The sequence below is a fragment of the Lathamus discolor genome, chromosome 3 (genome assembly GCF_037157495.1).
Source record: "Lathamus discolor isolate bLatDis1 chromosome 3, bLatDis1.hap1, whole genome shotgun sequence".
In the NCBI taxonomy this organism is placed as follows: domain Eukaryota; kingdom Metazoa; phylum Chordata; class Aves; order Psittaciformes; family Psittacidae; genus Lathamus; species Lathamus discolor.
This window is the reverse complement of record NC_088886.1, coordinates 90,931,982-90,945,806: the sequence shown is the minus strand read 5'-3', so window position 1 is coordinate 90,945,806 and position 13,825 is coordinate 90,931,982. Positions and strand designations below refer to the sequence as shown.

Below are 13,825 nucleotides of genomic sequence, written 5' to 3'. Positions count from 1 at the left end.
TGTTAAAGCCTACAGGATAACATTGCAGAGACATACCTGATGAGTGACATACCAACTGCAAGTCTCCTTTGAGTTAGTAAGAATCATCTTTTCACAACAGAGAAAAGGCTGGCACTGCTCTGTGAGCCATTATGCTTGCAAGCACCAAAGCCAGAAAGCTTCACTACATCATGCAAATCTGCCAGTGTTTCTGCTCTTGATTCTACAGTCCTTAACAAGGTTCTTAAGAGATACTGTAACCAAGAAGATTGTATCACAGGGTTTGTTTGATGGAAATGATTTAAAAATCTGTAATTTTATAATTATTAAAAAAAAAAAAAAAAAGCCAACACTATTTCACCCTCTTCCCTAGAAAAAAGACTGAGCATTAATTAAACTTTGGGAAGGGGAACAAAAATCATAATTGAGAAAAAAAAAATTGTTTATAATCCCAAATGTTCAAATTAATTCTCTGTCAATGTTTATTCTAGTAAATGTACGCCTTCAAACTACTTTTGTCAAGGTACAGGCTGTTTTTACACCATGGGAAAACTGTCATTTTGCAACAGAGTTGCTGTCTATTCCAAATTATACAGCATAGTTCCACTTAATACATATGTGTCTATTAGCTAGGTACTACTTAGTCACCAAATTGAACATTTGTAATGGTTCATCATAGGGCGGAAGGTAATGCTGTATTTGCAGCTTAACTTTTTTTGCCTATTTGCTACAGTAGCAATGCATGTCAGAACTACTTTCGGGAATGCCAGTCGCAGCTGAGCAAAAACTCACAATGCTTCCAGAAGCGTGACAATCAAAGCGCTATTAAACCAAACGGAAGGAAGTACTGAGTTTATGTAAAGTTAAAATTATGTCCAATTTGGCAATTAAAGAAACATCAAACTATTTTATTAATTTAAAACAATACCCAAACGTGCATAGTTTTCAGACTAGGAATAGGACAAGTGTGCTGTAACTGATTTTACTGCAGGTGAATGTTCTGACAGCATGACAGGCTTTGCTAAAAGGACCCTCTATATATAGGCCTCTGGACAGTTTCAGAGGTGCCACCAGAGAGCAGCAGTATCCCATGAGTCAGATTAAAAAACCCAAAGGCAATGGAGCTGTGCTATGTGACTTGTCTTTGCATTTAAAACAAAAACACACACTGCATTAAGTCTTCAGCAAAGGCGTCGCATGAAGCGGCAGAATGAAGACTGTCACTAACTGCAGAAGTAAAACCCAAGGCTCAGCACATTCTGTTCTAAGCCCAGTGAATATCCTTGCATTTTTCTATTTCTTTCCATTACAGCTCAAAGTAAAATGTTCGATTACAAACCTTAAAAGCCTCAAGCAGAAATTCCTAAATCTATGGAAAAGCAAAAAAGCTGTTTCACTGAAATTCAGGGCTATCTGTGCAGCACTCGGGCCTTAAAGCAACAGGAAATGCAGACATTCTAGCACAGATCTATAATCTTAAGATAGAAACAAGCTCAAGAAAACAAAAAAAAAAAAAAAAGATTTTAAATCATAGCATGATAACTTTGCTCATCATTTTACACCCATCACATGTAGGTAAACAGTTTTCAATGCAGAAAATTAAGTACTAATAAATATCACTAAGAGCCACTCACTTAGAAGTGATTGCCCTCTTTCTGCTACAACAACTCGGAAAAGCAGAGCTTACAACTTCATTACACCTTCAACCTCAGACTTCACAGTATAGGTTCATGCTTCGCATTTATTAAGATATGTATTGTTTCTATTAAAGGTCTTTTCTGACAAATTATATAAATTGCCCTGAATACAAACCAAACCCGAATTTACAGATTACCGATTTTTTTTTTTTTTTCTCATTTGCCAGAGATCTAGGATGACAGGTGACTTATTCAACTCCTGTGCTACATTTGTGTTTTACCACTCCAACCAACTTGATTGGTGTCCTGAAAAAGAACAGCTGGAAAACTACTAAGAGCTCCTGTCAACTAGCCCAGGAACTATGAGTGTTTAGCCTCATATAATGCCAGGGGCACTCCACATGCTTAATATTTATGTATTTCATTTTTAGTGAAATACATTGAAGAGTGATTTTTCCAGACCCTGGCACTGATTATTCTGAAAGATTTTATAAACTTTAGAGGAGTCTTAGATGCTGTATCCTGTATCTAACCTTACAGCCTGATGCTTACAAACAACAGTGTTTAATAGTACAAACTGCATAAATCGAGAAAGTATTCAGCAGCTGAAGAATTGTATTTTAAACAGCTGTTGGTTTATGTATTACATTTTCTCCACAGCACCCAATAAATGACTTAATTTAATGTATAAGCCACTATTTATGCATATAGTTTATATTTACAACTTATGTTTTCAAAGGCTGTTCAGATGCAAATCAAAAGGCAGGCATGGATTTGCTCCTACCCCTAGGTTATACATGTCAATGGCAGCACAGGGCAGGGTCCTGAAAACAAGATTGAGTTTTTGCTTTTGAAAGGTTTGTTATGAGGTATACAAAAATCACAGAAGTTTTGGCTTGTTCTTGTCTACAGCTTGTGGAGGAGGAGGGAAAACAGGGGTAACATTTTGTTTATTAAGTGTTAAAGCACAGAGACCAAGACAAAGTATATTGTACACGTTTCTGTAGACGGTAAAGGTAAAACACTTATTTTAGAAAGCCATATTTGTACTTCAAAGGAAAAGTTAAGCTGAAGCGTTAAAATTAGTACTATACTTATGACACATCTGTAGTATAGTAATTTACTGTTATGAATTATCATAACTTGCTATGAAGTAGATTTTATCCACGCATTTGGAACAGAACCAATCTGTTTCAGACTGCATTTCAGTGGCTCTTTTTTCCACTTTACTAGGGGCTGATTCCATTGATTCGGTTACTACAAAAAGTCAAGTAAGAAGCTTTTTTGTTGCCTCAATTTCTGCACCAACAAAAATTCTAGATGGAATGTTAAATTGTGATCTTACAGACTTGTGAGCTCCTTAAAAATGCACCTTCTCTTAAGCAACTGATGCTCGTTGTCACATTTTCCAGGTATTTTAATCTCAACTCAGGTATTTTTGAACCAGATAATTGAATTTTGATCAAACAAACTACAAAAGAACAATACAAAACTTTCTCTAAATTATTCTTCTCAGTCCATTTCCTATGAAACCCTCTCTGATCCAGAGAAACTAATCTTTTCTCCCCACTCAAGTTGTCCATCTGATTAACACAAACACAAGTTACACTTAACCTAACTATAACTACTTCGGCATTTTCTGATTTGTTTGCTTTTTCTTTTCCTGAGCTGTGTGCCCTAAAACCTTCCTACTTTCTCACACTTACAGGAAAATAATGGAGGGTTGGTGAGGAGGATTGTAAACATGCTCGAAGTGACTTGCAGCTGGGTGCAGAAAAACACATACATGATACTAACCGTTATTTAGTCTTGTGCGTCTGACAAGTAGAACATCTCTGTTTAGATAACATAGGCCTGTGATAGACTGAAAGGCACCCTATTAAACATGCTTGAGATTCCTGTCCTGCTACTGGAAAGATCCAAGCACAATGGTAAACTACACATGCATGAATCCCTGAAATAGAGGCTAAAATAGGAAGTCTGGTGATCCTCTAACATGAACATGGACCGAGCTATATGGTGCCTGCATCCCTGCATGTGTGCCTCTGCCCAGGTGCTGCTTCCAGGGATCCCCTCATTGGTGAGGTAATGAAAATAAAACTTTGCATTTCATATGTGGTTTTGTGGCTGTTTCTGCATCCTGCCTGTGCTGGCTAACATGCACTACGTGAGCTAATCTCATAAAGTGGTATCACCGCTCCTTACAATCTGAAGATGCCTGGCAATCACATTTTTACTTGAAGGTCTTATCTCATAAGGTGGTATTTCTTTAATGTTTAGCCAGCTTGCCATACCTTCTGTTGCCTCCCAATTAAACAGCATAAAAAGATTACCAGTCTCATTACTGCTTTGGCTTTGATCTTCTGCTACTCGAGAGGGTGGTGAGGGTGCTTTGCGCTTCATCCTCCGTAGAGAGGAGCTCATAGAAACGGTGTCACTGAGTGGCAGAGAACCTTTCCGTACTAATCCTGGAGCGGCCTAAGAAAGGAGACAAGGGAGAAAGACGATTATTAGCCATCAAAGAAAAACCATAAAATACCTCCAATAATTATTCCCCAAAACTATTTATAATAAACATTTGGGAAAGAATCTATTGCCAAATGTATTATGTTTCTCATCTTAATTCATCCAAGGAGCTAAAAATTAAAAAATTTCTAGAGTAACTGAATATATTCACAGAGTTACAAGCTACAGCAGCAAAAGAAAATCGGTTGTTACATATACTATAAAAGAGAAGTTTAATTCTTCTATGACCAAAGGCTATTCTACAAACCCCAAATAATTCTTTTCTATAAGTAGCTAAAAATTATTGTGGAAAGAAGATTCAACTATACACCACTGCAATGATACACCGCAGGGCTTCCTTCTCCATTCCTTCAACAACAGTCCTAACTGGGCTGTATATGTAATTATAGGACTTTTTTCCCTGCTTCGAATATTTGAACGTTTATAAAAGCTTTCTGAATGCCAGTTTTCATAATACTTACCAAAGTTAAATTGTAATAAGCTGTAAAATCTATAAGATGTTAAAAACTATTGCTGTTAAAGTGTAACAATGACCTCATTATTTTAGCAAAAAAACACCCATTTTTAATTCACAAATAATCAAAACCATTAAAAAATGGACAAAAGCTATCTGCTGAATACTTAACAGTTTTATGACAGAGCAGTCCAATTGCATTCTAAATTGTTTTAAAGACCGAAAACTAGAGTATTTTGTTTTACAAAATAAAAACTAAAAAGAAAATTGCTCACAAGGGAAAAGGAAACTGACACAAGATGCCTGTGAAGCAGTGTCTGGTAGCTCCTGTTAGATCCTAGTAACATATCTGAGTGAATGAACTGGGATGGTGATAACCATCCTCTGAGCTACCCTGGACATATTCAGTCATCTGTTTTGTCCCATCTCAGTGTCAGGTATGACAGGTCCCTTCAATACTTTACTGCACTATAAGGAGCAACACTGTCCAAAATGTTCACCTAACTCTTCTAGCAATCATATTAATGTCAAAACAAGAAACCTGAACCTTTTACAGCAAAGCAGGACTCAGATTCCAAGGAGAAAAACAACAAAGCACAAGGTGAAATGTTCTTTTAAGAACATCAGAGGATGCAGGGGCACAGCACTCCACTTCTAATTAAAAATACTTGCATGCTTGAATAGTTTCTAAACAAGTCATTTTCTAGATTAAAACATCACACAACAAAAAAAAAAATCACTTAACGCTTTTATAGCTTCTTATTCACAGTTCCCAAATAATTCTAAGAAAAAAAAAAAATTAGTATTCAGCATCTGAATTGATACAGGAGGGGATGTAAAATCTAATATTTTCCCAAATGAGGCTTTTTTATTGTTAAATCATTTTCCTCCTTGCTGTTGGGCAGTTCTGGCTTTCTCCTCTTTGATAGCTGCTCTCCAGGCTGCAGCCCCTCCATTCTGCACAGACACTGTTCTCTGTTCAAAGGTCTGCACCCTCATCTGCTTCGTACAGGCTCCCTCAGCTGACTTGGCTAGCACTGAGTTCTGCGCATACTTGCTCAGCTAAACAGATGTCACCAGAGTTCCCTCCTGCACAGAAAGAGTATGTGTGTAGGGGGGAAATAATGTTCTCAGCGTAAGAGCACAAATGCTACTAGAAGATTTTTATAAGCCTTTCCACTGCCCTTTGCATCCAAAGAAACAAACGATTTGCAAAGAGAGATTTTGAGAAAGTACTAAATGTTCCAGTTAAGGTTCAAGTGTTGAACAGATTTTCTCAGGAATTATTCAGCATATGAATATTAAGAGCTTTCAAATCCTAACAAAGGGTGCAATGTGAAAATAGTGCTTTAAACAGATGGAAAAAAATTAAAATAATGTTATTAAAACATATCTGACAAAGTTCTGGAATATACATCTGGGTGTTCGTGTGTCATACCAACTGCCAGTGATAACCAGTGCGTTATCAGTTACACTTGAATTAAAATTCATGTTAGAATCACCAAAGTAATTAACTGTGCTTATGCAGAAACACCAGTGAACTCTGTCATAATTTCCACAACATATGCAGAAGTTCCCCTTTTAACACTGTACACCCTCCTTATCCCGGAACAAGCAGGGATGGGTATGAAGCTTTTTAGCCTCAAATGTGTCCAGGCAAATTTGGAACCAAATCCTGTACTACCCCAAGCAGACACTCATAGAGGCCAGTGCTTCCCAAATTCCGGCCTCTGTAAGCAGTGGCAGGCATGGTGCCTGGCGCTTCTTACTGTTTCAAAAAGAAAAGGCAAGTAAAGTGAGCTACAGCAGCTGGAATGGAAGAAAAAGGGTAGGAAGAGGAAGTATTTGGGAAAGAATGTAGTGTAGTGGAGTATTTCATAAAACGTACCTCAAACCAGTGGTCACTACACACATTTTCATACCACCACTATCTGCCTCTTTTCCTCCATAGTTAACTAGGTCTATCAAGATATGCAGGCTGGAATATCAAAGCACATTGCTAGCCATTTTGCTAGTATTTCTTTCTTCTCTTTGTACAAGTATGCAGGCAAATGCATGTCCAATGATTAATGCACTCAATTTCTATTACATGACTTAAGCTTCCCAAAATACTTTAACTTGGCCAAAGAACTGCACAGGAAGTAATACACCTCTGACCTACTGGAAAGAAAGGACGTACAGAATATGTCTGCGGAAACTCAGCTGGTGTTATTCTGTCCAAACACCCAGTATGACTATTCTCTCCTATGATTTATCTATACACTTGCCAGTACAATAAGGGGACAAGGTTATGCGTTTGGTACACTGAGAAGTGGATGCACACAATGTTCACCAGCAATTCTGAATCATATCAGACTCCTATCTAGTGATCTTCATACCAACTTCAGTAAGAGCAAACAGGTCTGAGCACTATCTTCTCCCAAGTAACCCTGTCTCTGTACAAGAGCCTCCCTGATGCTCACAGTGCTCACTGCATCATTGCCTAACTTTGCTGGTAAAGGACTAACCACCAAGCTCCAGGCAACTAAGCCTCTGGTGTAACTTCTTAAGCACAGAACTCATTCTCACAAATATCTTAACTAAGCTGGTCTGTGACAGTGGCTAATATATCTTTTGAGAAAGTTTATGATTTAGTTGCTTCCCGCCCTTGCCCCACTCTCCCATCTTCTTCCCTTTCTTTTCAAAGGAGTAGACTGGAGAGTCAATTTTCTTCAGGAGTTAGGGTTGTGTAAACAAAAGCAAGCTGTATTTCTACATTAAGAAGTTTTATCCATAATTTCAAATTGTAAATGTTTTGACTAAAAATCTCCACTTAATTGTTCTACCCAAGCACAGTTTACATACGCTCCTTTAGCATAACTGAAAAAAGTGTAAGGAGACAAACAGTCATGGGATAAAATGAAGAGATCACAGTCTAGTCTTTATAAATAAAGCATTAGGAAGAAAATCAGCAATGGCATTTTGGACATAATCAAGTTATTTTCTTTTAAAAGAAATTTTCTTTTAAAGAAGTGTTAGTACTTGAAAGTTTTATCCACTTCTATGACAACTGTGGGAATGCTGCATTTTACAACAGAACTTTGCAAAAACCCTGGAGAGCCCTCTCGACTTGCAAGTTCTAAAACTTGCTAGTTCTAAACATACTTCTGGCAAGAGCCATCTTGCCCAAAATCAGAACTGACAAATAACTGAGGGATTTCAATATTAGAGACTAACATGCTTATTTCCAATCTGATTTAACATAGAAATTTGCTGGACAAACATTATCTATTAAGCTTACTAGTCATTTTATGAGTCTTACATAGAATAGGCAAGTCATGCTATGTAGAAACTTGTAACAGCAACCCTTACATCCACTGTACTAATTTATCTCCTAAAAATAGGAACGTATCTCCAAAAACTAGCAGTTTAATCGCTCTGAAACTGAGGCAGAAAAATTCCAAACCTCATACCAGAATGTAACTGCTCATATAAAGAGAAAGCAATTCCTTTTTTAAGGGAAAAGATGTGGAGAAGCTGTAGGAGGTAAACATTAAAACCCTTTTTCATGCTGTGAGAAGCTGGACTACAATACACTGTGAATTTGAAGAAAGATAACAGTGAATACTCTGTTCCCTTAAAGTTGGCTCATTTCGCTGTTGTCTGATGTTACTACTTTGGCATGTTTCTATCAAAACCAGGCAAACAGTTTATCCAGGCAAAGCTGACATTTCACTTTGTCTTCCTTGTTGATGTTACAAAAGAGATTTGTCCATAATAAGGCACATGCAGAAGGTCATCCTGGTCCATAGAAGAAATAAAGTATGTATCCAGTCTGCCAAATAAACTGAAGGGCAGGCTTCACAACTTAGGCACTCTGAAAAGCAATATGATTTGCAAGGAAACACCACTTGTACGGCAAAAGCAAATAAAAAAAAACCCTTGGGCGAGGAGGGGGGAATAGAGTATATTCTGAGTTTTGTAAATTAACTTCATGGGACACTACAATAACTCCCACACACGCTAAATAGTTCAGCAAACACACCAATCAGCCTGTTAAGCAACCCAAAAGAGACTTAAATCTCACCAGCAGGACGTACATTTTCAACAGTGGGGAATACGAGAGACCAAATTCTTATATTGTTTCCACTGAAATAATTGTGCTCTAATGTGACCATTGTACTTGCCTCATTACCAAGAGCTGACTTGGATTAAACGAGTATAAATTGGTCACTTTAAGTTGAGAAAACATTAATTCATGATACAGATGAAAAAATGCTGTGCAACCATCAAAACTGATTTTATTCTACACTGCTTATATGCTTCATTCCCAATTCTGTATTTAGGATGTCAATTCTTGAAATAAAGACCGATTCTTACTTGATGCATTTAAATAGTGCTCACTTTAAATTATAAAGTTGCAAATCCTGTAAATGACATTTTTATTTAAATAACATCATTTTACATTGTCCCTTGCCTAACATCTTACTTTTTTTTTTAGCGAAACTGTCTTTTAGTTTACAGTTAAGTGATACCAGAAGTCTCGATAGCTAGAGACACCTTGTTTATTTTAGAGACTTCAGTGGAAGTTCTGAAAAACAAGCTTCCAAATCTTCCCCTTGCCAGCATTACTCAAGCAGGGCTTAATCTCACAGCAAAAACAAGTCTTTGTTGGTTTGTGTTAGCAGTGGAGTCCTAATGTATTTTTTTCTGTTCTCCTAATTATGTGGATACAGTTTTCAGAAATCAGAATTCTGATTCACCCATGTGAAACAGGAAAGTCTAAGTTGGAAGGAACCTTTGGAGATCATTTGCTACACTTTTCTGTTGAACACAAGGTCTTGCATTAGGTTATTACAGAAGCCTGTCAAGGCATGTTTTGAATATTTCTGATGTGGGAGCTTCTACCTCTTCTCTTCAGCAACATATTCCAAAGTCCAGTTTTTCCCATAGTGACGAGTATTCTTCTGTGTCTGAATGGAATTCCCTCTGAGGTAACTACTTCTTTGTGTCCATTGGTCCTTATCCTGTCACCATGCATCTTTGTACAGAATATACACCTTTTCTTTCCTTATAACACCTTCTGGGTATCAGATGAATGCAATTAGCTCCCAATCCAAGCTTTCCTTTTGTTAGAACATGTATGTTCTTCAACCTTTAAACATCCTGGTGATAGTCCACTGGACTATTGCCTGGTTTTAATCTTTATTTTGAACTGCAGGAACCAAATCTGGACATAGTACAGGTGTGGCCTAAAAAGTATTGAGTACTGAGATTCAAGGTGGATCACATAGCCAGACCCCAGGCTGTACAGGTGCTTTGGATTACTCCATTCCAGACAGAGAATTTAGATGCACCTATTTTAAACCTCATGCAATTCCATCCTGTCACTGTCTCCCTGAATAGTGGCCCTTCTGGCGTACCTGCCTGTATGCCCAGTTTGGTGTCAACTTCAAGTCTGTTGAGGTTGCATTCAATTCCATCATCTAGGTTGTTTATAAAGATAAATTTAACAGTAACGGCCACACTACCAACTCTTCAGGAAGTCCACCTGACAACCAGTCTCATTTTGAGCCACAGCCTACCACCATCTGAGCTATTTATCCAGTTTTTATCCTACCTTGTGGTTCATTTGTCTAGACCATAGCTTACACTTTAAACAAAAAATGTTGTGGTAGACTCTGACAAGCACCTTTCTAAAATAAAGGTAGATGACCTTATCCTCTATCCTCAGATTTCTGCTTGCCCCTAACTTACAAAAGCCTTTTTTTGTTATTCTTGATGGCATCTGCTGCTTTGAGCTCCAGGCTTGCTTTTGCATTCCTAATTGCATCTCTGCACATCCAATAAGCATCTCTGTATTTCTCCTGGGGAATGCTCTGTCCCCTTTCCATCCCTCACATGCTTATTTTTGCACTTGACCTCCCTCACTAGTACATTTAGATGAGACAACTCTTCTGGTTATTCCTTTTCTAAGTAGGGGAATGGACCACTCCTGTACTGCAGGAAGGCTGTCTCTGAAAATGTCTCAGCACTCTTGCAAGGACCATATTTCCAAGGAAGTCTCTCATAAGATTCCTCCTAAGAGTTCCCTGATCAAGTTGAGCAATATGTACTATACAGTCCAAATTCTTTCATTAGATGACATTTATTGGAAAATAGATACTAAAAAGACAAAATAGTTTACATGAATTAATAAAATTAAAAGCTCAGAACAAATATTTGCTCACATTTAAGTCCCAAACTCTGTATTATCTGGTAAATCACTGTGCAATCAAATCGGAATGAAACAGAAGTCATCTTAAAAAACACATGCCAAAGGTTTCCAAGTTCTAAGGGAGCTGCACGTACAAATACAAAACAGAAAATGCACACAAAAATATAACTTAATCTGGGTTTCTGTCCTTTCTTTGTGGGCTGTTCGACTTTAGTCAAATCACTTTAGATGAATAAGAAATGTCAGCACAAAATAATAAATCTAAGCAATTTTGTTGAGTGACAGATCCTAGCCCAACAGTCATACATTACTATTAGACATAATAGGACATGAATCATTTAAAGCATATTGACATTAATAGATTATTTTCAAAAAAATTTGAATTCAATTAAAAGACAAACACGATGAAGTAAAAAAAGATCATGATTTCCCCCCCCAAGAAGGTTATTTTTATTAAAATATAGAAATAAACCTTTGTCTTCTTCAAATGATAAAGCTTTTCAGCAGGACACAGTACACAGATTCAGAACTTCTGTTAAACAGTGCTCTCTTGTGGTTCTGTGCACCAATGAAAGAGCAAATGATTGTATAAAGATAAAGGAAGTCACAGTTAGAAATTTCTGGTCTTTGAGTTTAACTCAAAATTCATCCCTTAGATTTCTATCTGCATTTTACTTTCCTAGCATACCGGTATCCTCATTCATTAGATACCACATTTAGAAACTGCATTGAGATGCTGTATAAAATAATTTTTAAAAATTATGATGACAATTTTAGCCTTGGTCTTTAATTGGAATTACACAACTGGCAATATGTGCAATACTGGGAGAATACCTTTTGCAACAGTTCTCCTACATTCTTTGGCAGAATTCCTGCATAGCATGGGATATATAGGTTACTTAAATATGTAGCCCACATCTTTATAGCTTCAATTAAATATGTAACTATTGGATTAAAATAAAAACCTTACTTTACCTTGCTGGGAGCATAAGATTGCAAAGACTAGTCCCCAAGATTTCCATCTTTTTTTAGTAAGGAACAAACTTCTTATTATCACGTGTAACTAAAACATCAAACATTATTGGAAATATCAAAACATCAATTATTAAATATGATAAAGTGAGACAACGTTCTCACATTAAAATATAAAACCTATTCATCCACAAGAACAAAAAGGTGCTCACAATACCAACTTATATAAGAAATGGGTTTTACCTTTTCAAAATACTACTTGGAATAGCTCTTTTGGATGCACAATAAAAAGTTTAAAAGGAATGCATCTTTCCATTTCTGTCGTTATTTTCCAACTAAGATTTTTAGAAGTACTAAACTTTCCTGTTTATTTCAAGCCTCAGCAGGTATTAACCGGGTTATCAGGATTATGATGTCTAAACTTCCTAAGAGAAGTGAAACAGACATAACTAACCTGTTCACTGCTATCAAGGCTGTTAGATTTCACAATATCAGATGTTGGTCTGACTTGCGCTTGTGCAAGTCCCTGGGGAGCACTCTGAGAATTTGGCATAGGCGGTAATGGAGCTCTCCGTTTCTTCGGCATTTCAGATGGCAGGGTGTTTGAATCATACTGCTTGCTAACAGTGTTAGATCTTGTGATAAACATTGGTCTGGGCTTGCTCATCAATGGAGTTGCTGGGGCACTGGCAGCCTTGGAGTGCAGGGTGCGGGGTGGGGGAAAGAAAACAAAATCCAAGTTACTTACACTCTCTGGAGAATGATCAACAGTGATTGATTGCTCAACATATATAAGCAAAACTTCTAGAAACATATTCAAAGTTACACCTTACTTGTTCTCTTTTCTTCTTGCTTCGTTGAAAAAAGCTGAAAAATCCTTTGTTTTCTTTCTCCTTCAGAACATCTAAGTTTTCAGATTGGTAGGAGTCTAAAATAGAACACGTTAATTCTAGATGTTATTTATTGCACAATTTATTTCTCCTGCATTCTTACTATTTCACTGTCATTTTCACATCCTTCACTCTTGAAAGGATATACAAAACACATTGTAAATCACAAACATTAATAGCTTTTTCTAAATGCTGCAAAATTAACAGGTTTCATAACATCTGTGTTCTTTCTTTCTCAGAGCTCGGAATAGCTGAGTTTCAGGTGCTGTTAATACCCCTACCACATAGTCCAGCCTATCCCACCTGTCACATGTCTATGGTTCATGTAGAAGGGAAAAAGAGCATCAGTCTGTCCAGCTTTCAATTCAGTTTAAATTCATGGCAAAGTGTGAAGTGGGACAAGTCAGGCACAGGCCTACACATGGTATGGCTCTGGAGAAAGATCACTGAAACACCTGATAGGTGCTGCACAGGTAGCTGCATTGCAGTCATAGTAAAGATACTCAAGTCCATTGTGGTACCTTGCAGAATTTACTCTCATTACATTATCTTCTTCATGCAGATGATTTGTAAACCTAAAGGCTGTCTCTAATTTTTTACTAGATTTAGCTTTGTTAAAGCCATCCCACTGAATGCAAATACAATGAGGAGAAGAAATCAGCAAGGCCCCTTTGGGGTCTCAGTACAAGTATTAATATAAACATGACTGTAAAGCTAATCAATCAATCCAGAGTAGAACTATACAGAAATACTTCATATATAGCTGGGTATATCCATTTCTGTATTATCTTTTTAAATATGCATTTATGATAGGACAATTACTCATGTCACAGTTAAGCAGATGTTCTAATAGCAGCAGACTGTAAATGTCACATAAGTGCTACAGTTTCACTGCCTATTTTAGTAAATCGTACCTTGCAAAGATGGTAAATTTAAATCAGCTGGTGATGTGGCTATAGAAGGACAAAAAGAAAGACAGAAAATGTGAATCTGAATCAAGGATGCAGTTATAAGTTACAAACACAGAAAGTCAAGCTCAATCTTCATCACTAGGAAAATGTAACTAGGTACTTTCCTGAAGTAAAAGGATGCGTACCTTTACTATCTAAATATTAAAAGCCATTTAATAACTTAAGTCTGAAGACATAAAGCACAGACAGAAATCTTGTAA

General features: G+C 37.0%; 1 protein-coding gene across 7 annotated transcripts in view; it reads right to left on the bottom strand.

The window, feature by feature from the left end:
- COBLL1 (cordon-bleu WH2 repeat protein like 1) overlaps positions 1-13,825 on the bottom strand; it is an 86,197-nt gene that overhangs the window by 14,214 nt on the left and 58,158 nt on the right. For all 7 annotated transcript variants that reach the window (XM_065670533.1, XM_065670535.1, XM_065670536.1 and 4 more), the window contains exons 5-8: positions 13,569-13,607; positions 12,598-12,692; positions 12,219-12,458; positions 3,950-4,094 (exon numbers count right to left, since the gene is read on the bottom strand). In XM_065670533.1, coding sequence (XP_065526605.1) covers positions 3,950-4,094; positions 12,219-12,458; positions 12,598-12,692; positions 13,569-13,607 — 519 coding nt within the window. The remainder of the gene's footprint in view (positions 1-3,949; positions 4,095-12,218; positions 12,459-12,597; positions 12,693-13,568; positions 13,608-13,825) is intronic.